At 43.6% G+C, this 22687-nt stretch overlaps 1 protein-coding gene across 9 annotated transcripts in view; it reads right to left on the minus strand.

Annotated features, from left to right (window-relative positions):
- The window catches only part of LOC140411725 (CTP synthase 1), a 97250-nt gene that overhangs the window by 18037 nt on the left and 56526 nt on the right, over positions 1-22687 (minus strand). For 5 of the 9 annotated variants that reach the window (XM_072500759.1, XM_072500766.1, XM_072500731.1 and 2 more), the window contains 2 exons: positions 16481-16574; positions 12564-14839 (listed from right to left, as the gene is read on the minus strand). In XM_072500759.1, the coding sequence (XP_072356860.1) occupies positions 16487-16574 (88 nt within the window). In that variant the 3' untranslated portion in view covers positions 12564-14839; positions 16481-16486. Of the gene's footprint in view, positions 1-8462; positions 11407-12563; positions 14840-16480; positions 16575-22687 lie in introns of those variants that run through there. The other 4 variants (XM_072500734.1, XR_011940988.1, XM_072500737.1 and 1 more) reach the window with 4 other exon arrangements.

The following is a 22687-nucleotide window of genomic DNA, read 5'->3' on the forward strand; positions in this document are numbered from 1 at the left end:
GGCCTGTTGCTAGTGCGGACTTTTAATAAGACGAGGGAGGAGGGGACCTTACCCCCGACAATGTCCAGGATGCTGATTTCTTTGATTTTGAAGCGGGACAAGGATCCATTGCAATGTGGGTCGTATCGACCGATCTCGCTCCTCAATGTTGACGCTAAGTTGCTGGCGAAGGTGCTGGCTACGAGAATTGAGGACTGCGTCCCAGGGGTGATTCATGAGGACCAAACAGGAATTGTGAAGAGTAGGCAGCTAAATACAAATGTACGGAGGCTCCTCAATGTGACTATGATGCCCTCGGTGGAGGGGGAAGCAGAGGTAGTGGCAGCTATGGATGCGGAGAAGGCCTTTGATCGATGGAGTGGGAGTATCTTTGGGAAGTGTTGCAGAGGTTTGAGTTCAGGGAGCGGATCATCAGTTGGGTCAGGCTGCTATATAGAGCCCCTGTGGCGAGTGTGGCTTCGAACCGGCGGAGGTCGGAGTACTTTCGGCTTGAGCCGCTGGCCATGGCACCGAGGGAGTCCAGGAAATGGAGGGGATTGGTTCGGGAGTGAAAGGAACACCGGGTGTCGTTGTATGCTGATGACCTGTTGTTGTATGTTGCGGATCCAGTGGAGGGGATGACGGAGGTTATGCGGATCCTGAGGGAGTTTGGGGTCTTTTCGGGGTATAAACTCAATGTAGGGAAGAGTGAGCCCTTTGTGGTGCATCAGGGGACCAGGAAGGGGGATAGGTGAGCTACCGCTGAAGAGGGCGGAAAGGAGCTTTCGGTACCTAGGTATCCCGGTAGCTATGAGTTGGGGGGCCCTGCACAAGCTCAATTTCACGTGGTTGGTGGAGCAGATGGAGGAGAATTTTAAAAGACGGGATATGCTGCCACTCTCACTAGCGGGTACGGTGCAATCGATCAAAATGACAGTCCTTCCGAGGTTTCTCTTTGTGTTCCAGTGCCTTCCCATTTTGATCCCCAAGGCCTTTTTCAAACGGGTAAGCAGGAGCATCATGGGATTTGTGTGGGCAAATAAGACCCCGAGGGTGAAGAGGGTGTTTCTGGAGCGTAGCAGGGACAGGGGGGTGGGGGGCTGGCGCTGCCGAATTTATGTGCCTATTATTGGGCAGCCAATGTGGCGATGATCCGTAAGTGGGTAATGGAGGGAGAGGGGGCAGCGTGAAGAGGCTAGAGATGGCGTCCTGTGTGGGCACGAGCCTGAGGGCGCTGGTGACGGCACCGCTGTCGCTCTCGCCGACAAGGTACACGAGTCCGGTGGTGGCGACGTTGAAGATCTGGGGGCAGTGGAGGCGATACAGGGGCGAGGTGGGAGCCTCGGTTTTGTCCCCGATTCGGGAGAACCATCGGTTCGTCCCGGGAAGGATGGATGGGGTGTTTCGGAATTAGCATCGGGCAGGGATTAGAAGAATGGGGGACCTGTTCATCGATGGGACGTTTGAGAGCCTAGGGGCGCTGGAGGAGATGTTTGGGCTACCCCCGGGAAATGCTTTCAGATACATACAAGTGAGGGCGTTTGTGAGGCGGCAGGTGAGGGAATTCCCGCTGCTTCCGGCACGTAGGATTCAGGACAGGGTGATTTTGGGTGTATGGGTTTGAGAAGGCAAGGTTTCGGCGATTTACCAGGAGCTGCAGGAAGAGGAGGAGGCCTCGGTGGAGGAGTTAAAGGGCAAGTGGGAGGAGGAGCTTGGGGAGGAGATAGATGAGGGTCTGTGGGCTGATGCCCTGAGTAGGGTTAATTCTTCCTCCTCTTGCACCAGGCTCAGCTTAATACAGTTTAAAGTTACGCACAGAGTGCAATTGATAGGGGCGAGGTTGAGTGGGTTCTTTGGGGTGGAGGACAGATGTGGGAGGTGCTCGGGGAGCCCAGCAAATCACATCCATATGTTCTGGTCGTGCCCGGCGCTGGATGGGTTTTGTGAGGACTATGTCCAAGGTGGTGAACGCCCTGGTCAAGCCGAGCTGGGGATTAGCATTATTTGGGGTACGGGACGAGCCAGGAGTGCAGGAGGTGAAAGAGGCCGGTATTCTGGCCCTGGTAGCCCGGCGGAGGATCTTGTTCCTGTGGAAAGATGCGAAGCCCCCTAGTGTGGAAGCTTGGATCAATGACATGGCAGGGTTCATCGAGCTGAAGAGGATAATGTTTGCCTTGCGAAGGTCTGTGCAAGGGTTCCTCAGGAGGTGGAAACCGTTCCTAGACTATCTCGCGGAGCGTTAGGAGGAGGTCAGCAGCAGCAGCAGCCCAGGGGTGAGGGGGGGTGAGGGGGGAGGGGGGGGGGGGTTCTTTTGGGGTGGCGTTTGGGTTAAGGTGGGGGGTTTCCCTATTTGTGTTTTTTTTTTAACTGTTTCTGGGGGGTTATTGTATATGGGGGAAATCCAATGCATAATTTCTGCTTGTTGTGTTTTTGTTTCTTTTTCTTGTTGGGGGCGGGGGTTTCGTTGAAAATTTGTTGAAAAATTCGAATAAATATATTTTCAAAAAAAAAGTCAGTGAAGGGTGAGCATATTGTGGTTGCTTTTCAGGTGTGGTATTCCAGTTTAAGTAGGGAGTGTGTTGTGGACAATGGTTCTTTCAGAGGCTCTGAAGTTTTTGGGGGTTGCGACAGTCACACGCAGTACCTTGCAGACAGAGACTAAAAGCAGACTGTTAGATTTGGCAAAAACATTGCAGTTACCATTACCTGACAAAATGCGAAAAGAGGTAATTATGGCGGTGGCTAAGCATTTAAAGTTGCCTGAGATACAGTTTGACTAATTGGAAATGGCAAAAATTCCAAATTAAACAAATGTAACATGAGAAAGAATTAAAGCAGCCTGAATACGAAAGAGACAGAGAGGAAAAAGAAAGAGAAAGGGAGATACAGATCAGGGAAAAAGATAAAGTGAGAGAGTTTGAACTTCAGAAAATGGCCATGAAACATGACAGTCAGTTAAAATTGGCAGGCGTAAAGGGGAACGTACAGTTGGATGATAGTGATGAGGATAGTGAGAGTGTCATAGTCGAAGGCTAGGTGGGGATCTATTTAAATATGTCGAAGCATTGTCAAGGTTTGATGAGAAGGAGGTAGAAGCCTTTTTCATTTCATTTGAGAAGGTAGCTAAACAAATGAAATGGCCACAGGACATGTGGGTATTGCTGATTCAAACAAATCTGGTAAGTAGGGCTAGTGAAGTGTTTGCATCGCTATCAGAGGAGGTATCTGAGTTGTTTCAGATCAACATCAGTTTCAGCCTGTGGGCGATAGAAACTGGGGACATGAAAAATACTCAAGTGGTAAAGGTAAAGGTGATCTGATGGGAGATAATAAGGAGAGTGTACCTCAGATTAGAAAAGAAATCCAGGACGGTGGAAAAAAAATTAAAAGTTTCAAATATTTTCACTGTAATAAACTAGGCCATATAAAGTCACAATGTTGGTGGTTGAAGAAAAGCACTGGGAAGGCTGATGTGGTAAAACAGGATAAGACAGTGGGGTTTGTTAAAGTGGTAAAGGAAAGCCCAAGTGAAGCGAAGGAGGTGCAAAAGATTGTACAGCCTGATCAAGAGGTGATTGATGTGACGGTGCCAGATCTCTTTAAAGAATTTACTTGTGTGGGTAAAGTTTACTCATGTGTATCAGGAGGAGCAGGTAACGAAGTCACAATTTTAAGAGATATGGGAGCTAGTCAATCTTTAATGGTAATAGATGAGGAGTTATGTAGTTTGGGAGGAATGTTGCCAGAAAAGGTGGTAATATGTGGAATTCAGGGTGAAAGGAGTAGTGTTCAATTATATAAGGCAAGGTTGGAAAGCCCAGTGAAGAGTGGTGAAGTGGTAGTAGGAGTAATAGAGAAACTATCTTGTCCAGGAATACAGTTTATCTTGGGTAATGATATAGCTGGATCACAGGTGGGAGTGATGCCTACTGTGGTTGATAAGCCAGTGGAAAACCAGACAACTGAAGTGTTGAAGGACGAATATCCTGGGATTTTTCCGGATTGTGTAGTAACAAGATCACAAAGTCACAGGTTAAGACAAGAGGAGAAATCAAAGAGTGAAGATGAAGTTGAAGTGCAATTATCAGAGACGATTTTTGGTCAGATGGTTGAAAAAGAACAAGAGCAGGTGGAGGATGAGGCGGATATTTTTAGTTCAGGAAACAGATAGATGTAGAAATAAAACGGATATATCAGAAAGCATACACGGAAGAGGAATCTGAGAGTTCATGCAGGCGGATAAAAAGTGGGCAGATGTTCATCGAGTAGTATTGCCGGTAGGGTATAGAAAGGAGGTGTTGCGAATCGCACATGAGGTACCAGTGGGAGGTCATTTGGGAAGAAGGAAAACTCAAGCTAAAATCCAAACATTTTTATTGGCCTGGACTACATAAAGATGTAGTTACATTTTGTCAATCATGTCACACATGTCAAGTGTTAGGGAAACCTCAAGCAGTGACAAAACCGGTGCCCTTAATACCCATTCCAGCATTTGAGGAACCTTTTACAAGGGTCCTAATTGATTGAGTAGGACCGCTTCCTAAAACAAAAAGTGGGAATCAATATCTTTTGACTATAATGGGTGTTTCTCCAAGGTTTCCAGAGACCATTCCAGAACGTATTACAGCTAAAAAGATTGTGGAGGAATTACTTAAATTCTTTACTAGATATGGACAACCCACAGAAATGCAATCGGATCAAGAATCAGATTTTACCTCGGGGTTATTCAAAGAAGTTATGGATAGCTTAGGAATAAAACAATTTAAATCAACTGCGTATCATCCAGAATCGTAGGGAGCGTTAGAATGGTGGAATCAGACATGAAAGATAATGTTGAGAGCTTATTGTCAAGATTATCCAGACGATTGGGATAAAGGAATTCCATTCGTACTGTTTGCAATTAGGGATGCACCTAATGAGTCAACTAAATTCAGTCCTTCTGAATTAATTTTTGGTCATGAGGTAAGAGGACCACTTAAATTGATTAAGGAAAAATTGGTGAGTGAGAAATCGGAAATTACATTATTGGATTACGTGTCAAATTTTAGGGAACCATTAAATAGAACAGGTGAATTGGCGAGACAACGTTTAAAAGTTGCGCAAATCGTGATGAAATGGGTAGAGGACAAGAAATCCAAAGTTCGTAGTTTTGCCATTGGAGATAAAGTTTTAGTGTTGTTACCAGTGGCAGGTGAATCTTTAAAAGCAAGGTTTTGTGGACCTTATCAGATTGAAAGTAAATTAATAAGTGAGGTGAATTATGTGGTACAAACACTAGATAGAAGGAAAACTCACCGAGTGTGTCATGTGAATATGCATAAAACATACTTTGAAAGGGAAAGAGAGAAAAAGGAGGAGGTTGTAATGATACTAACTCAAAGTGACGAACCAAATCCAGATGACTGTGAATTGGACATACCTCAAATTAAATTGGAAAACGAGGATGTTCTTTAAAATTGGGATAATTTGTTGAGGTACCTCCCAGAGGAAAAACGAACTGACCTGAAAGAGTTATGGATATCACATGGGCAAGTGTGTGGAGATAAATTGGTAAGTACGAAAATAGCTATACATGATGTAGATGTGGGAAATGCTGTTCCAATCAAACAACATCCATATAGACCTAACCCTTTAAAATTGGCACAGGTTAACAAAGAGATTGAGAGTATGCTTAAAAATGACATAATTGAAGTGGGTTGCACCCATAGTGGTGGTACCAAAACTGGACTGTACCCAACGGTTGTGTGTGGACTATAGAAAGGTTAATGCAGTTACAAGAACAAACTCTTATCCTATCCCACGTTTGGAGGATTGCATTGAGAAAGTTGGACAATCAGCTTTTATTTCCAAACTGGATTTACTTAAAGGTTACTGGCAGGTACCTTTATCTGAAAGGGCGAAGGAAATTTCAGTTTTTGTGACTCCAGTCGGTATATACCAATACAAAGTTATGCCATTTGGCATGAAAAACAGCCAGCCACATCTCAACCATAACTAACAAAGTTGTTTCAGGATTACCCAATTGTGTGGCATACATCGACAATCTGGTAATTTTCAGCCAGACATGGAAAGAGCATTTGAAACATCTGATGGAGTTATTCGATCGACTTCAGGAGGTGGGTTTGGTGATAAACCTAGCCAAAAGTGAATTTGGAAAAGCCCAAGTCACTTTCCTTAGCCATACAATCGGATAGGGTCGAATGGTCACACGGGATGTGAAACCAACAGTTATTGATACCCTCGAGACGAAGGGAAATAATGCGATGTCTTGGCATGAGTGGATTTGATCGAACATTGGTGAAAAATTTTTGTAGCATGGTTGCTCCACTGATGGACTTGCTGAAGAAACGTCAAAAATTTCAAGTGGACAGCAGACTTTCAACAGGCATTTGACAGCCTGAAAGCTGTGATAACCAATGCTCCTGTGTTGGAGAATTACAAGGGACTCTGTGATCAGATTGAACTGAAGTATCTGACTTTAAAGAGAAATGCAGAGGCGTAGAGAAATGGATGGATCATGCAGAGACCTTCTTGTTCAAAGAGACTGTCAATCGAGAAGGATTTCAGTTCGGGGGAAAAAAAATAGACTATATTATTATACCTGTTTGAGTGTGTTGTTTTTTGAAACTGTGTGCATTTCTTCAAGGAGAGTGAGAAGGTGAAAAATGCAACAATCTTGAAGTTGATGGGGTTTTTTTTCTTGGAAGTGTCATGAGAATGTCACTTTAAGAAATGTTTGGCTGCTCATGTTACTGCGGTGATGTCAGAGTGTGGGTGGAGCTGAGCACTGGCTCTGTTTTTTAGTTTCACTTTGAGAAAAGCTTGGGTGCGTCTGTGTCTTTTTGGTTTCGTTTTCAGTGTTGGAGCTGAAGCCAGACAAAGCAGGTGTTCTGCTGTTCTCTATGCCATGAAAAGACTATCTCTTGATCATTTGGTGAATTCAGAATTCTAAATGTTCTCAGTAGTGACTTTAACCTGATGTGCTTCTGTTAAAGGTTGTTTTTTGAAACTCTTCTGGATGTTAAAAGGACAGCGTAAGCATTACTTAGTGTTGTATTCTTTAGGGGTTGTATGTGAATTGATGGTTGCTAAGATGTTCACTGTATGTTTTAAAAAGGTTAAGTTCATAGAATAAACATTGTTTTTCTTTTTAAAAAATACGTTTCCTTTTCTGCTGTATCACACCTGTAGAGTGGGATGTGTGCTACACATACCACAATCTAGTAAATGTTTGGGGTTCTCTAAAACCTGGCCCATAACACAGCCACTGGGAGCGGGTATTCCCCTCCTTCTCCACATGGTGCCAAGTCCACAAGAACATGGTGCAGATGCCTTATTGACCCATTGTTGAAGTGGAGCCTCCTGTGGCACACGCTGTCCGTCATCTGTTCGAAAGACCATAGAACATAGAACAATACAGCGCAGTACAGGCCCTTCGGCCCACGATGTTGCACCGAAACAAAAGCCATCCAACCTACACTATGTCATTATCATCCATATGTTTATCCAATAAACTTTTAAATGCCCTCAATGTTGGCGAGTTCACCACTGTAGCAGGTAGGGCATTCCACGGCCTCACTACTCTTTGCGTAAAGAACCTACCTCTGACCTATATCTATTACCCCTCAGTTTAAAGTTATGTCCCCTCGTGCCAGCCATTTCCATCCGCGGGAGAAGGCTCTCACTGTCCACCAGCAATGCCTATACACATTGGGCCATCGCTGGCCTCTCCCTCTGGGCCCCTCCCTGGCCTGATGGGCGGCTGGGTCCTCAGGGTGAGGAGCGGGCCCCTGCACATGGGCCACTGTCTCGAGCCTGTCGACGCTGCTGCCTGGCCACCTGACCTGCCAGAGCACCACAAGGGCAGCCTTCGCGGGGTCCAAGGTATCATCCATCCCGTGTAATATCTGTAAGGAACTGGAGAGGGTAAGAGGCTGATAACCTGTGGTGTCTTCCTCCCCACATCTACCCCCCCCCCCCACATCCCCTGCCATTCAACACGCCATGCTCATGTGCCCCCGGCCGCACCGGGGACCCCTGGTCACAAGACCCTAGACCCTTCCGCGTTGCATACACCCTCCCTCTGGTGATGGAAATGTCCCCGGTTCAGGGGCCCAGCTCCTGGGTGTTTGGATGTTGACTGCTGCATGTGTGGTGTTGCTTCCTGCAGTGTTCAGGCACAGTGTCCAGGCACCATGGTCTGATTGGGATGCTTGACAATAACTCCCACATGCTACACGCTTACCCACGGGAATCCACTTGGGTATATTTTTAGTTTAATAACCGTCTTCAAATCACAATGAACATAAACTAGAAGGAAATGGCACCCTGCATAACGAAACAGCAATACAAATTGTTGTGGGCCAGGATTTAGAAAACTCCATCATGGCGTTCACCTGACCTATAACTGTTTATTGATTTTGGCTATGATGAGCACAAGAGCCTGCCTTTCAGGTGTTATTCAGCAGAGTTTTTAGGCACTATTAGTTAAAGAAAACCAAGTTTTATTCTTCGAATTTAGTTAACATTTATATAAACACACACAGCAAGAATTTCACCAACGACAAACATAAAGACCCCACACAGCTACATTAATCTATGTGTAACCCTGAATGAATTCCCCCTTTTACTGTTTCAATTCAATAACAAGATCCCATAAACCAAAAACCCCTTTTTACCAAAATAGCAGTAGGTATAATCGTTGGGTGTTTTCCTTGAAACAATTCTTTAAACTTGAAGAGAGACAGGCCAAAATACTTTTCTGCCTGGGTCTACAGCAGCTAAATGTGAAAACCAAAGTTAAAAACTCTCAGATCCACAAACCAGCTCCAAAAAGCAAAAGTAAAAACTCAGAGCCACAGCCCAGCTCCACCCACGCAATGACATCACTGACGCTATATAAGACAAAATCATTTCTTAAAGGGACACTCCCATGACACCTCTCCCAAGAAAAAAAATAAACCATCAACTTGAATACACCTGAAAAGCAAACCCAAATATGCTCACCTCTCACTGTCGTTAAGTTCACTAAGTCAACACAATCACAAAAGATAGATTTTTATCCCGGACGAGCCCCCAATTTGTTATGGGCCAGATTCAGAAAACTCCAAAGTATAACATGGAGTTCACCTGATCTACTGTTTATTGATTTTGGATACGTTGAGTACAAGAGCCTGCCTTTTAGGCGTTATTCAACAGAGCTCTTCGGTGCTTTTAATCAAAAAACTAGCTTTATTCTACAAATTTAGTTAGCATTTGTTCAAACACACACAGTAAGCATTTTTATCAACTACAAACATAAAGAACCTACACAGCTACAGTAATCTATGTATAATCCTTAATGAATTCCCCATTTAACTGTCCCAATTCAGTAACAAAATCCAAGTAAAACCAGAAACCCATTTTCAAAGGTGTGGCCCAGCATATGGCACTCTTACTGTCTTTAAGACTTGTTCTTGTCATGTGAGGGTACCTTTAAGACATGGATGATTAAGCAATGTACCTTTAAGAAAACAGTGATTTCAGAGAGTGGGTGGGGCGGAGGTCAGGTCAGCCATTTTGCAGTTTAGTTTTGCAGTTTGCAGGAAGAAAGCAAGGTGCTGGAACTTGAAGTCACCCAAGCTAATATATCTCTGCCATTCTACAGAAAAAATATATATCCTTTAACCTGATGTGATACTGTTTAAAGGTATAAACGTTTTAACTTGGTTTTCACATTTAGCTGCTGTAGACCCAGGCAGAAAAGTATTTTGGCCTGTCTCTCTTCAAGTTTAAACTTCTCTTGGAAGTTTGAAGGAACATTCTAAGGAGTTATTTACTGTTGCAATATTTTCTGAGTTATCTTTGAAGGGGTGTTAAGAGATCCAATGTTTATTTAAGATGTTAAGTTGAGTTCATGGAATAAACAGTGTTTTGTGTTTAAAAACCCACGTGTCCATAATTGTAATCCCACACCTAGGGAAAAAGCCGTGTGCTCGGAAAAGCAACAAATCCATTAAAGGGTGAGGTTGGTTGAACTCCATGATACATTTTGGGGTTCTGAAAATGCCTCGCCCATAACATTATTGATACTCTGGTTTCCCTTTTCAACCAGCAGGTTTGAATTCCTTCTGGAAAGCATCTATCTCTTTTAAGTTATCAAGTAGTGTGGTAACACCTTTTAAAATAAAGATAGGGAAACACTTCTTTCAACCAGTGCTGTTCAAACCAGTCCAAAACGAAAAACGAAAGTAAAAATTCACAGGGCTACAGCCCAGCTCCATCCACACAATGACATCACTGAAGCCATGTAATGGCAAAAACATTTCTTAAAGGGCCACTCACATGACAAAATGCAAAACCATAACAGTATAATTACACAAAAAAGCAAATACACATTAATAGGAACCACACAACAGTACAAAGGTATCAGCATCCAAATCAATCCGCAGTTCCCTCCACCTCTCAGCAGCAGACCAGGCGTAAAGTCACACTGATGCAGAGCATGGCGGAAGACAGAGAGCACTCCATTCAGGACTCCTGCTATAGGCAAAAGGGGCTGTGGTTGAATTCCTCTTCTCTCTCATGCTGTGGCAGTTTCCAGCATCAGAACTTCAAAACAGGAAGTCAGTATCTGAGCCACAGTAACTTAAAGGATAGCACAGGTGTGAGAAAGCAAATCTTTCCCTTCTTCAGACTGGTAGTAGGCTCGTTCACGGCTTACCGTTGCATCATTCTAGGCTTCAACAGTAGAAAAGACAGCCAGCAAACGAAGGTATTCAAGCAGTTTTGCAGCCAAACAGCAGGAGCACAAACAATCTGCAGTCATTTGGGGCCTGTGAAGTGTTCAATTAACTACGATTGCCAATTCTCTATTAGCAATAGTCTTCAGCTCCGCAGCCAGAGGCCTCATGGTCAGTCGGAGTTATGAGTGGTTGGTGGGACAGAGAGGCAGGGGCTGGAGTTGCCCCAGTAACAGGTACTCACAGATCCAGGAGGTGGCAGGGCGATTCCAAGGGATTGTAGATGATATACACTGCTGTCACGGTGCACTGGTGGTGGAAAGTGATGTTTTAAGATAGTGGATAGTGGGCTGCTTTGTCAAGATTTCGGAGTGTTCTTGGAGCTGCACTCATCCAGGAAAGTACTAGGTTTTCATTCCATCACACTCCGGACTTGTGCCTTGTAAGTTGTGGACAAGCTTTGGGGAGTCAGGTTACTCTCTGCAAACTACCCAGCCATTGACCTGCTCTTGTAGCCACAGTATTTATGTGGCTAGTTCAGTTCAGTTTTCTCAATGGTGACCATCCCAAAAAAGGTTGATGGTAGGGCATTCAGCATTGAACGTCAAGAGGAATTGCTTAGGCTCACTCTTGTAGTTGGTAATTGCCTAGTAGTTGTGTAACTGTTGCTTGTGCAACAAAATGCAGCCCAGTCAGTTTGCAGGTCCTAAACATTGTTGACAAATAAGAACAGATTTGTATCATAAGTAGGCGATACAGTCACAGCAATGATATGTATGAATATTCTGCAAGTGAGCTATACCGATTGTTAGTGCAATAAAAAAGATTATATTCCATGGGCTTGAAACAGAAGGTTTTCTGTAACTCAAGTTGTGTGCGTATGTTTCTGGTCACGAGTAGTTTCTTTCTTTTTTTAAAAAAAACTTTAGAGTATCCAATTCTTTTTTCCCAATTAAGGGACAATTTAACGTGGCCAATCCACCTATCCTGCACATCTTTTTGGGCTGCAGGGTGAGACCCACGCAGACACTGGGAGAATGTACAAACTCCACACAGACAGTGACCCGGGGCCGGGATTGAACCTGGGTCCTCGGTGCCGTGAGGCAGCAGCGCTAACCAATGCGCCACCGTACCGCCCTCTGTCACAAATAGTTTATATAATTTCTAATGTACAAAATTAGAAGCCACCAATATAAGATAATCAACAAGAAATGAAATAGGAAATTCAGAAGAAATATCTTTTACCCACAGCGTGCTGAGGTGAAAGTCACTAACACAAGGAATATTTGAGGTGAATAGTGCAGGTACATTTAAGGAGAAGCTAAATAAGTGCACCAACGAGAATGCAATAGAGGGATGTGCTGATAAGAGCTAAATCAGGAAGGATGGGAGGAAGCTCGAGTGGAGAACAAAGGCCACATGGACTGATTGGACCAAATTATCTATTGCTGCACTGCATATGCCATATCATTGTTACTTGGAGGAATTATTGTTTATGATGTAACCACCATTGCTGTATGTTAAAATTGTGCTGCAGACAGAAAAAGAAACGGTCCAGATTAGCAGCTGATTAAAAATCTGTTCTGAGCAGTGTCAGGTGAGATCACAGTTTAAATATAGAAATCTTGAAATAATGAAACCCAGATACTGGCCACATTAACCCAACTACCTGTTGGCAACATCAATAGCAGTCACAAGTTTTCTGAAATTAAAATGGACAACTGCACAAAATCGGCTTTCCTCGATGTGCAAAGCACCAAAGAGTTGCTACCACGAACCTAGTTAGCAAACACAACTGGTAAAAAGAATGTCAACCAAAAGTGCTCCATAAAATTAAAAAAAAGCATAATACACAGATCTTAAAACGGTACAATTTTTCCATTCATTTTTATTTCAAGATTATATTATTAAGAGTTTGTTTCCATGATGAAATATAAAAGCAGGCACAGTTTTATTTCAAGTTTGCTGCTACTGGAGGGACAGTCAGCAGCGACCTACATCCCACAAAGTTCATTCTCCAGCTGTGGCTTATCCCAGTCAGCTCAAAGTAATAACAGAATGAGGGGAGCTCCGAACCCAAGAAATATTAAATGGGAATAATGCATCGATAGATTCGGACTCTTCTTTTAAGATGTTGGGGGCAGGGGTGGGGGGTGGAGGAGTAGTAACCATGGAGGAAATGTATTTTTGTTTTGCCAGTTAGAAGCATGTGTGTTACACCCACCTGCGCCAAGCTTGTTAAATCTGAGCTCCTTGCATACTAGTTTGTAGGTATCATCAAGGAGGCAAATGAACTTTGGGCAATTCCACTTACTTTGTTTCTGACTAAACCAAGCATTTAGCCACCACCTTTACCTGAGCATCAATTTAAAGTTACCTAAGAAATGGGAGCGGGAAGCAAGCTTGCTCTGCCAATTAACAAGGTGATGGCTGATCTAACGTGACAGCACCTTCCTGGACTCACCCTCAATTCCGTCAGCGCCCAAAAATCAATGTGTCTTGAATATACTCGACAACTGAGCACTAACAGCTCCCTGGGATAATGAATCCAAAAGATTTACAACCCTCAGAATGAAGAGATTTATCCTCATCTCATTCTCAAATGGTTGACTCCTCATCCCAATACTGTGACCTCTTTTTCTAGCTTACTCAGCCTGGGGAAACTGCCATTCAGCACCTACCCTCTCAAGCCAAGTTAGATCAGTTTAAGTTGGGGGTGACACAAAAACAGAGGCATAAAATGTGTTTAATTCTATATTTGTTGAAAGCCTGTGGATGGGGGAGGGTATTTCAAAAGTTCTCGCTCCAACTACAAAGAGTGTTTAAGCAAGTTTCCACCTATGACTTGGCCTTAAAAGATTTTTGTACACAATTCTGGTACAGTTGTCCATTCTGATGTGCTCCCATCCAATTCCAACTTTGAATCCATAGAGAGAACACAAACAGAGGCTAGGTGACCAACAGGGTTCATTGTCACTTTCATGAGGAACATTCCCTGAAGGATTACCAAGGTGGCCGGGCATGGTTGGTTACCAAGGTGGCTGCGCATAGTTGGTTACCAAGGTGGCTGGCTGTGGTGTTAAGACGACTTGGCCGATTAAAACAAGCAGCCCCTATTACATTCCGCTTGGTGAAGAGATGGTGGTAAATATCTGGAATGGTCTGAAGGGAGTGTGACCACATTTTGGGATTGGGAACTTTTGAGACAACCTTTCTGTAATACTGGTTCCGCTCCGAGTGATTATCAGATTTATTTACTGGAACAAGGCTGAAGTCCTGAGTAATTAGGCTGCATATTTTAAAATGTTCCACGTCTGCTCAGATCGATATAAATCAGCTGTCGCTCACTTGATTGGAATGATGGAAACATGAAATAGACAGTATTGCAACCCCAATTACAGCCAAATCTTTGTCTTGCATGGCAGTAGTGTGATTACATTCTCAATAAAATCAAGCATTTCCACCTTTGTGTAAAAATAAAAAGTTAAATCTTTCACCAATATCAAATGAACTTTAACAGTCACAGTTTCACAGCAAGTGTAATAGTAGAAGCTAAACAGAATAATGCAATCCTTCCAACCCCACATATACAACTGCAACATATTGAGGTGTAAAGAAAATACATCAGGAGGAGCTTAAACTAGACACAGGAGTCTAAATAAAAATAAAGCAGTACATTGTTCAGGTCACTTTTTGAAGAGGTAGTGTTGAAAGAAAAATACAACTGGCCAGAAACTTAAAATGGAGTTTGGGAGATGGGAACTTTTCAAGATGAACAACTGGTGTTACATAGCACTGTCCCAAATGAATGCCACATGATCCAGTTTACTAATTCCAATACAATATGTTACTTTGATTTTATGTAGCTGTAGAAAAATCCAAGATTCAAAAACTTAACTCTAAAATCTACGCAGGCTGTCAAGATGTGTGAACAAATGGTAATTCCTTTTATAAAGATTTTTCACTGTTTTACATTATACAGCAACACAAAATTAAACAAATGATGGTTCTCTCTGACAGCGTGCTGTGTGGACAAGATTGACAGACCAAAGCATCAGCGGGAATATGTAATACTGTAAAATTAAACGGATGTTGACGTTCAATTGCCAATGCTTCAGATCTGTGGACTTAAACAACACCTGGATAAAGAGAGAGAGAGAGAGAGAGAGAGAGAGAGATTTAAAAGTCTAGAACCAGGAGAATGAGCATAGTCTTAGGTCAGTCATTTAGGATTAAAATGTCTTTGCTCAGAGAATGGTAGATCTTCAGAATTTTCCAATGAGAAGAGATATGGATGCTCAACCGATGGGTATATTCAATATTAAGAACAATATAACTTTTGAGCACTAATGGATCAAGGATGTGAGAGGGATGTAGGGCTGACATGGAAATTGAAGCATGATCTTATTGACTAGTGGAACAAGCTTGAGGGCTGTATGGACTACTTCTGCTCTGAGTTCTTATTTACAAACTAAAAATAATCTTTTCCACCAACTTTCTCCCTTTGCTCCTGAAAGTCCAGGTTGGTACAATTTTACATGTGCCATTCTCGAGTATTTCAACCAAGTTGCCATCTTCCCTGAAAGTCTATGGTGTCAGCAACCCAACTCTCTCTCAGTCAAATCTAATCTTGCCCTCAAGTCATATCTGTTTTCTGGATGGTCACTCGATAGCAATTAGGAACAAGAATCTTGACATATTTGTCCCTTCTCAAGTCCCAGGGTAAAGGCCCAATATAGCATTTACTGTTGCTCTGACTAAGCTCAGCCCAGAAGAGATCTAATCTTCTGGGATCTCCCTTGCCTGTGAAGCTCACCTGCTCAATACCTATCCCAACCAAACCAGCTGGGCAGCAGGCGAATAGTTCATCAGATGCAGTGTTCTCCAATTTGTAGTGGTAGGTGAAGATTTGAATCAGACATCAGCAGCAGCGAAATAGGATAGACGGGATACAAAGTTCCGCTGTCCAACTTGGACATTGCTCAACTTAGTGAATGCAATAGTGAAATATAAAGGTCTGGAAAAGAAAATAGGGAAAAGCTGCCACCCTCAACCCCAATTAATCAAAGGTGGCTTTGCATGGGGCCATAGATTTCAGGGTCCTTTTTGAAGGAGAGCTGGGACGTTCTCTATACCTTGGCCAGTGTTGATCCCTTAGGTAACATCACTTAAATAGGTCACCTGGCCTATCATAATGTTATTCCTGGGCTGTTGAATAAATTAACTGCTGAATTTCCATCAATAATAATACTTCAAAAGTGTTTCACTGGCTGCAATGAGTAGTTGGGAAGCTTGGAGATCATGAGATAAGTCAAGCTGAAACAATTTCTCGAATTTGAAAAGTTTGCCAATGTATTTTTTCAAGCAAGAAGCAGCTTTAGTAATATCACTTTATCTTAAGGGGGAAACAAGGTGGCGCAGTGATTAGCACTGCTGCCGATGGCGCTGAGGACCCGGGTTCGATCCCGACACTGGGTCACTGTCTGTGTGGAGTTTGCACATTCTCCCCGTGGGTTTCGTCCCCACAACCTAAAGATGTGCAGAGTTGGTGGATTGGCCACGCTAAATTGCCCCTTAATTGGAAAAAAACTATTGAGCACTCAGAATTTTGAAAAAAGTATCTTCAGACAGATACTTAAAATCTCTCTCCTTATATTGTGCAAATCCTTTCGCAAAGAAGCACCATCCAAAATAGTTGTGATCTCTGCAGATGTCTGCTGTTAACCAGAGTAGAGGATACCAGGACAATTCCAAAATCCAAGACTGGTTATCAAACTTACCAAATATTACTCTTGTTGTAGAATAGCTGACAGCTTTAAATCAACAATTTCAGAATCTGGTGAGCTGCTTCCACTTTGATCACTGTATGTATCTCTGGAGAGCAGAAACACATGATATTAACTTGCTGGCGGGGGGGGCGGTGGGGGGGGCGGGGAGAAGTAAACTATTTTTTTTGTTACGGGCCCCCCCCCCTTTTCACCCCTCCCTCCCCCACTCCCAAGCACGCCTTATTTAGAGATTAAGAGGGGAAGGCCTGTATGTTCCCTTCCTTTACCCAGAGTTATTGCAGCAGATCAACTGGCAGGGATCAGCTTGAAATACTGGGCAGCACAAATCAAACTGGGATCTTTCCTTGTCCAATTGGCTTCAGTGCCTCAGTGTGATCAATTTAAAACATATTTTTAACCTGCAAGCATTTGCCTTGTGAAAAGTTTTAAAAACAAATGAAAGTCTCGTTAAATTCTAGAAGCGGAGGAATGTGATCATTTAAAATTCTCCCGCTGTTAGCAATCACTCCCATTCAAAGCAATGCGACCAGATGGGCCATCTAAACATGTTAACTGAGGACAATTGATATTTAATATTAAGAGGTTCAGAACTACATGTCAAAACATGAAAATGTTCTTTGTTCTGACAATTCAGCTTCTGAACATTACAATGATTACACTTTCAACCAGTCCCGTGCATAAAAATGTGCTGTAAACTGATATATGTGCAGAATTATTCCCCATAGGCCTACAATGGGCAAATTGCATTTTTTTTTTCCCAAGGGAAGCTGTGGTTACACACTGCTGATAAATTTTACAGCAATCCGATCCCATTTACAGTGCAGGCATGTTTGTCTGAAATTTATATGCGCCTGTCAAGCTTTTGTGTACAAACTTGCCATTTGATTGAAACAGTAAATGGCTTCAACAAATAGGAGATGAAACAGATGCGTCATCAGTGATACCTTTGTAGGCCAAGCTGTGAGAAATGCGATGGATGTGGAATTTAGCGATGAGCAGAAGGGAAGCGCTGAAACCGCTTGAAGCGTTGAAGAGAGAGAGAGAAGGGAGGTTGTGCAAGGAGCAGGAAACCTGCCAATGGGCATTTAGAGTTATAACTGACTACATTATTTTTGTATATTTTGTGAATTACACAGAATTCACCATACAGAGGCTGGCCATTCAACCTAATGCTGGTATTTAGACTATTTACCACCCTACTTCCTCCGATCCCAACAGCATTTCCTTCCATTCCTTTCTTCGAGGTGTTTATCTACCTTCCCTTTACAATAATTTTGCCATTCCTCTCAATGATGTGGGCGACTGAGGAACATAAGAACAGGCGTAGGCAGCAGTAGCCAGGTTCATGGCACCGTGGCTGGCTCTGCTGTACCGAAGGGCGGGAAAAAGAGTGGAAGGGCTATAGTCATAGGGGAATCAATTGTAAGGGGAGTAGATAGGCGGTTCTGTGGTCGAAAACGAGACTCCCGAATGGTAATTTGCCTCCCAGGTGCACGGGTCAGGGATGTCTCAGATCGGCTGCAGAACATTCTGAAGGGGGAGGGTGAACAGCCAGTTGTCGTGCATATAGGCACCAATGATATAGGTAAAAAATGGGATGAGGTCCTACAAGCAGAATTTAGGGTGTTAGGAACCAAGTTAAAAAGTCTGACCTCAGAGGTAGTAATCTCAGGATTGCTACCAGTGCCACGTGGTAGTCAGAGTAGAAATGAAAGAATAGGCAGGATGAATGCGTGGATTGAGAAATGGTGCAGGAGGGAGGGGTTCAGATTTTTGGGACATTGGGACCGGATCTGGGGGAGGTGGGTCTACTACAAATTGGACGGTCTACACCTGGGCCGGACTGGAACCAATGTCCTTGGGGGTGCTTTTGCTAACGCTGTTGGGGAGGGTTTAAACTAATGTGGCAGGGGGATGGGAACCAAATGAAGAGGTTAGTGGATAGTAAGGAGGTAGTAACTAAAGCCTGTAAGGAACTAGATCATGAAGTCAGCGTGACTAAGGGGAAGAGTAGGCAGGGAGCAGATGATGAACGCAAAGAGACTGGTGGTCTGAGGTGCATTTGTTTTAATGCAAGAAGTGTAGTAGGTAAGGCAGATGAACTTAGGGCTTGGATTAGTACCTGGGAGTATGATGTTATTGCTATTATTGAGACTTGGTTGAGGGAAGGGCATGATTGACAACTAAATATCCCAGGATATCGATGCTGCAGGCAGGATAGAGAGGTAAAAGGGGTGGAGGAGTTGCATTATTGGTCAGAGAGGATATCACAGCTGTGCTGAAGGAGGGCACTATGGAGGACTTGAGCAGTGAGGCGATATGGGCAGAGCTCAGAAATAGGAAAGGTGCGGGAACAATGTTGGGGCTTTACTACAGACCTCCCAACAGCGAGCGTGATTTAGAGGTACAAATATGTAAACAGATTATGGAAAGATGTAGGGGCAACAGGGTGGTGGTGATAGGAGATTTTCATTTTCCCAACATTGACTGGGATACACTTAGTGTCAGAAGTCTAGATGGAGCAGAATTTGTAAGGAGCATCAGGAGGGTTTTCAAGAGCAGTATGTAAATAGTTCAACTCGCGTAGGGGCCATACTGGACCTGGTGTTGTGGAGTGAGCCCCTCCAGGTGGTTGAAGTTTCAGTCGGGGATTACTTTGGGAATAGCGATCACAATTCCGTAAGTTTTAGAATACACATGGACAAAGACGAGAGTGGTCCTAAAGGAAGAGTGCTAAATTGGGGGAAGGCCAACTATACCAAAATTCGTCAGGAGCTGGGGAAAGTGGATTGGGAGCAGCTTTTGAAGGTAAATCCACATTTGATATGTGGGAGGCTTTTAAAGAGAGGTTGATTAGAGTGCAGGACAGACATGGCCCTGTGAAAATGAGGGATAGAAATGGCAAGATTAGGGGACCATGGATGACAGGTGAAATTGTGAGACTAGCTAAGAGGAAAAAGGAAGCATACATAAGGTCTAGGCGACTGAAGGCTGATGAAGCTTTGGAAAAATATCGGGAACGTAGGACCAATCTGAAATGTTGAATCAAGAGGGCTAAAAGGGGTCATGAAATATCTTTAGCAAACAGGGTTAAGGACAATCCCAAAGCCATTTATTCATATATAAGGAGCAAGAGGGTAACTAGAGAAAGGGTTGGCCCACTCAAGGACAAAGGAGGAAAGTTATGTGTGGAGTCAGAGAAAATGGGTGAGATTCTTAACGAGTACTTTGCATCGATATTCACCGAGGCGAGGGACATGACGGATGTTGAGGTTAGGGATAGATGTTTGATTACTCTAGGTCAAGTCGGCGTAAGGAGGAAGGATGTGTTGGGTATTCTAAAAGGCATTAAGGTGGACAAGTCCCCAGGTCCGGATGGGATCTATCCCAGGTTACTGAGCGAAGTGAGCGAGGAAATAGCTGGGGCCTTAACAGATATTTCATAGAATTTACAGTGCAGAAGGAGGCCATTCAGCCCATCGAGTCTGCACCGGCTCTTGGAAAGAGCACCCTACCCAAGGTCAACACCGCCACCCTATCCCCATAACCCAGTAACCCCACCCAACACTAAGGGCAATTTTGGACACTAAGGGCAATTTATCACAGCCAATCCACCTAACCTGCACATCTTTGGACTGTGGGAGGAAACCGGAGCACCCAGAGGAAACCCACGCACACACGGGGAGGACGTGCAGACTCCGCACAGACAGTGACCCAAGCCGGAATCGAACCTGGGACCCTGGAGCTGTGAAGCAATTGTGCTATCCACAATGCTACCGTGCTGCCCACGGGTTCCTTGAACACGGGTGAGGTACCGGAGAATTGCTAATGTTGTCCCCTTGTTTAAGAAGGGTAGCAGGGATAATTCAGATAATTATAGACCTGTGAGCCTGACATCAGTGGTAGGGAAGCTGCTGGAGAAGATACTGAGGGATAGGATCTATTTGGAAGAAAATGGGCTTATCAGTGAAAGGCAACATGGTTTTGTGCAGGGAAGGTCATGTCTTACCAACTTAATAGAATTCTTTAAGGAAGTGACAAAGTTGATTGATGAGGGAAGGGCTGTAGATGTCATATACATGGACTTCAGTAAGGCATTTGATCAGGTTCCCCATGGTCGGCTGATGGAGAAAGTGAAGTCTCATGGGGTCCAGGGTGTACTTGCTATGGATAAAGAACTGGCTGGGCAACAGGAGACAGAGTAGTAGTAGTGGAAGGGAGTTTCTCACAATGGAGAACTGTGACCAGTGGTGTTCCACAGGAATCCGTGCTGGGACCAGTGTTTGTGATATACATAAATGATCTGGAGGAAGGTATAGGTGGTCTGATTAGCAAGTTTGCAGATGACACTAAGATTGGTGGGGTAGCTGATAGTGAAGGGGACTGTCAGAGAATACAGCAGAATATAGATAGATTGGAGAGTTGGGCGGAGAAATGGCAGATGGAGTTCAATCTGGGCAAATGCGAGGTGATGCATTTTGGAAGATCCAATTGAAGAGCGAACTATACGGTAAATGAAAAAGCCCTGGGGAAAATTGATGTATAGAGACATCTGGGAGTTCAGGTCCATTGTACCCTGAAAGTGGCTGCGCAGGTCGATAAGAAGGCATACGGCATGCTTTCCTTCATCGGAAGGGGTATTGAGTCCAAGAGTTGGCAGGTCATGTTACAGTTGTATAAGACTTTGGTTCGGCCACATTTGGAATACTGCGTGCAGTTCTGGTCGCCACATTACCAAAAGGATGTGGATGCTTTGGAGAAGGTGCAGGAGAGGTTCACCAGGATGTTGCCTGGTATGGAGGGCGCTAGCTATGAAGAGAGGTTGAGTAGATTAGGATTATTTTCATTAGAAAGACGGAGGTTGAGGGGGGACCTCATTGAGGTGTACAAAATCATGAGACGTATAGACAGGGTGGATAGCAAGAAGCTTTTTCCCAGAGTGGGGGACTCATTTACTAGGTGTCACGAGTTCAAGGTGAGAGGGGAAAAGTTTAAGGGAGACTATGACTTAGTGGCCATTACTGAAACATGGTTAAAGGATGGTCACGACTGGGAGTTAAATATCCGAGGGTATCAAACTATTCGGAAGGACAGAGTGGATGGTAAGGGAGATGGTGTAGCTCTGTTATTTAAGGATGACATCCAGGCAATAGTAAGGGATGACATCGGTGCTATGGAGGATAAGGTTGAATCTATTTGGGTGGAAATCAGGAATAGTAAGGTGAAAAAGTCACTGATAGGAGTAGTCTATAGGCCACCAAATAGTAACATTATGGTGGGGCAGGCAATAAACAAAGAAATAGCTGATGCATGTAGAAATGGTACAGCAGTTATCATGGGGGATTTTAATCTACATGTCGATTGGTTTAACCAGGACGGTCAAGGCAGCCTTGAGGAGGAGTTTATAGAATGTATCCGTGATAGTTTCCGAGAACAGTATGTAATGGAACCTACGAGTGAACAAGCGGTCCTAGATCTAGTCCTGTGTAATGAGACAGGATTGATTCAGGATCTCATAGTTAGGGATCCTCTCGGAAGGAGCAATCACAATATGGTGGAATTTAAAATACAGATGGAGGGTGAGAAGGTAAAATCAAACACTAGTGTTTTGTGCTTAAACAAAGGAGATTACAATGGGATGAGAGAAGAACTAGCCAAGGTAGACTGGGAGCAAAGACTTTATGGTGAAACAGTTGAGGAACAGTGGAGAACCTTCCAAGCGAGTGCTCAGCAAAGGTTTATACCAACAAAAAGGAAGGACGGTAGAAAGAGGGAAAATCGACTGTGGATATCTAAGGAAATAAGGGAGAGTATCAAATTGAAGGGAAAAGCATACAAAGTAGCAAAGATTAGTGGGAGACTAGAGGACTGGGAAATCTTTAGGGGGCAACAGAAAGCTACTAAAAAAGCTATAAAGAAGAGTAAGTTAGATTATGAGAGTAAACTTGCTCAGAATATAAAAACATATAGTAAAAGTTTCTACAAATATATAAAACAAAAAAGAGTGGCTAAGGTAAATATTGGTCCTTTAGAGGATGAGAAGGGAGATTTAATAATGGGAGATGAAGAAATGGCTGAGGAACTGAACAGGTTTTTTGGGTCGGTCTTCACAGTAGAAGATACAAATAACATGCCAGTGACTGATAGAAATGAGGATATGACAGGTGAGGACCTTGAGAGGATTGTTATCACTAAGGA

The sequence above is a fragment of the Scyliorhinus torazame genome, chromosome 1 (assembly GCF_047496885.1).
Source record: "Scyliorhinus torazame isolate Kashiwa2021f chromosome 1, sScyTor2.1, whole genome shotgun sequence".
In the NCBI taxonomy this organism is placed as follows: Eukaryota; Metazoa; Chordata; class Chondrichthyes; order Carcharhiniformes; family Scyliorhinidae; genus Scyliorhinus; species Scyliorhinus torazame.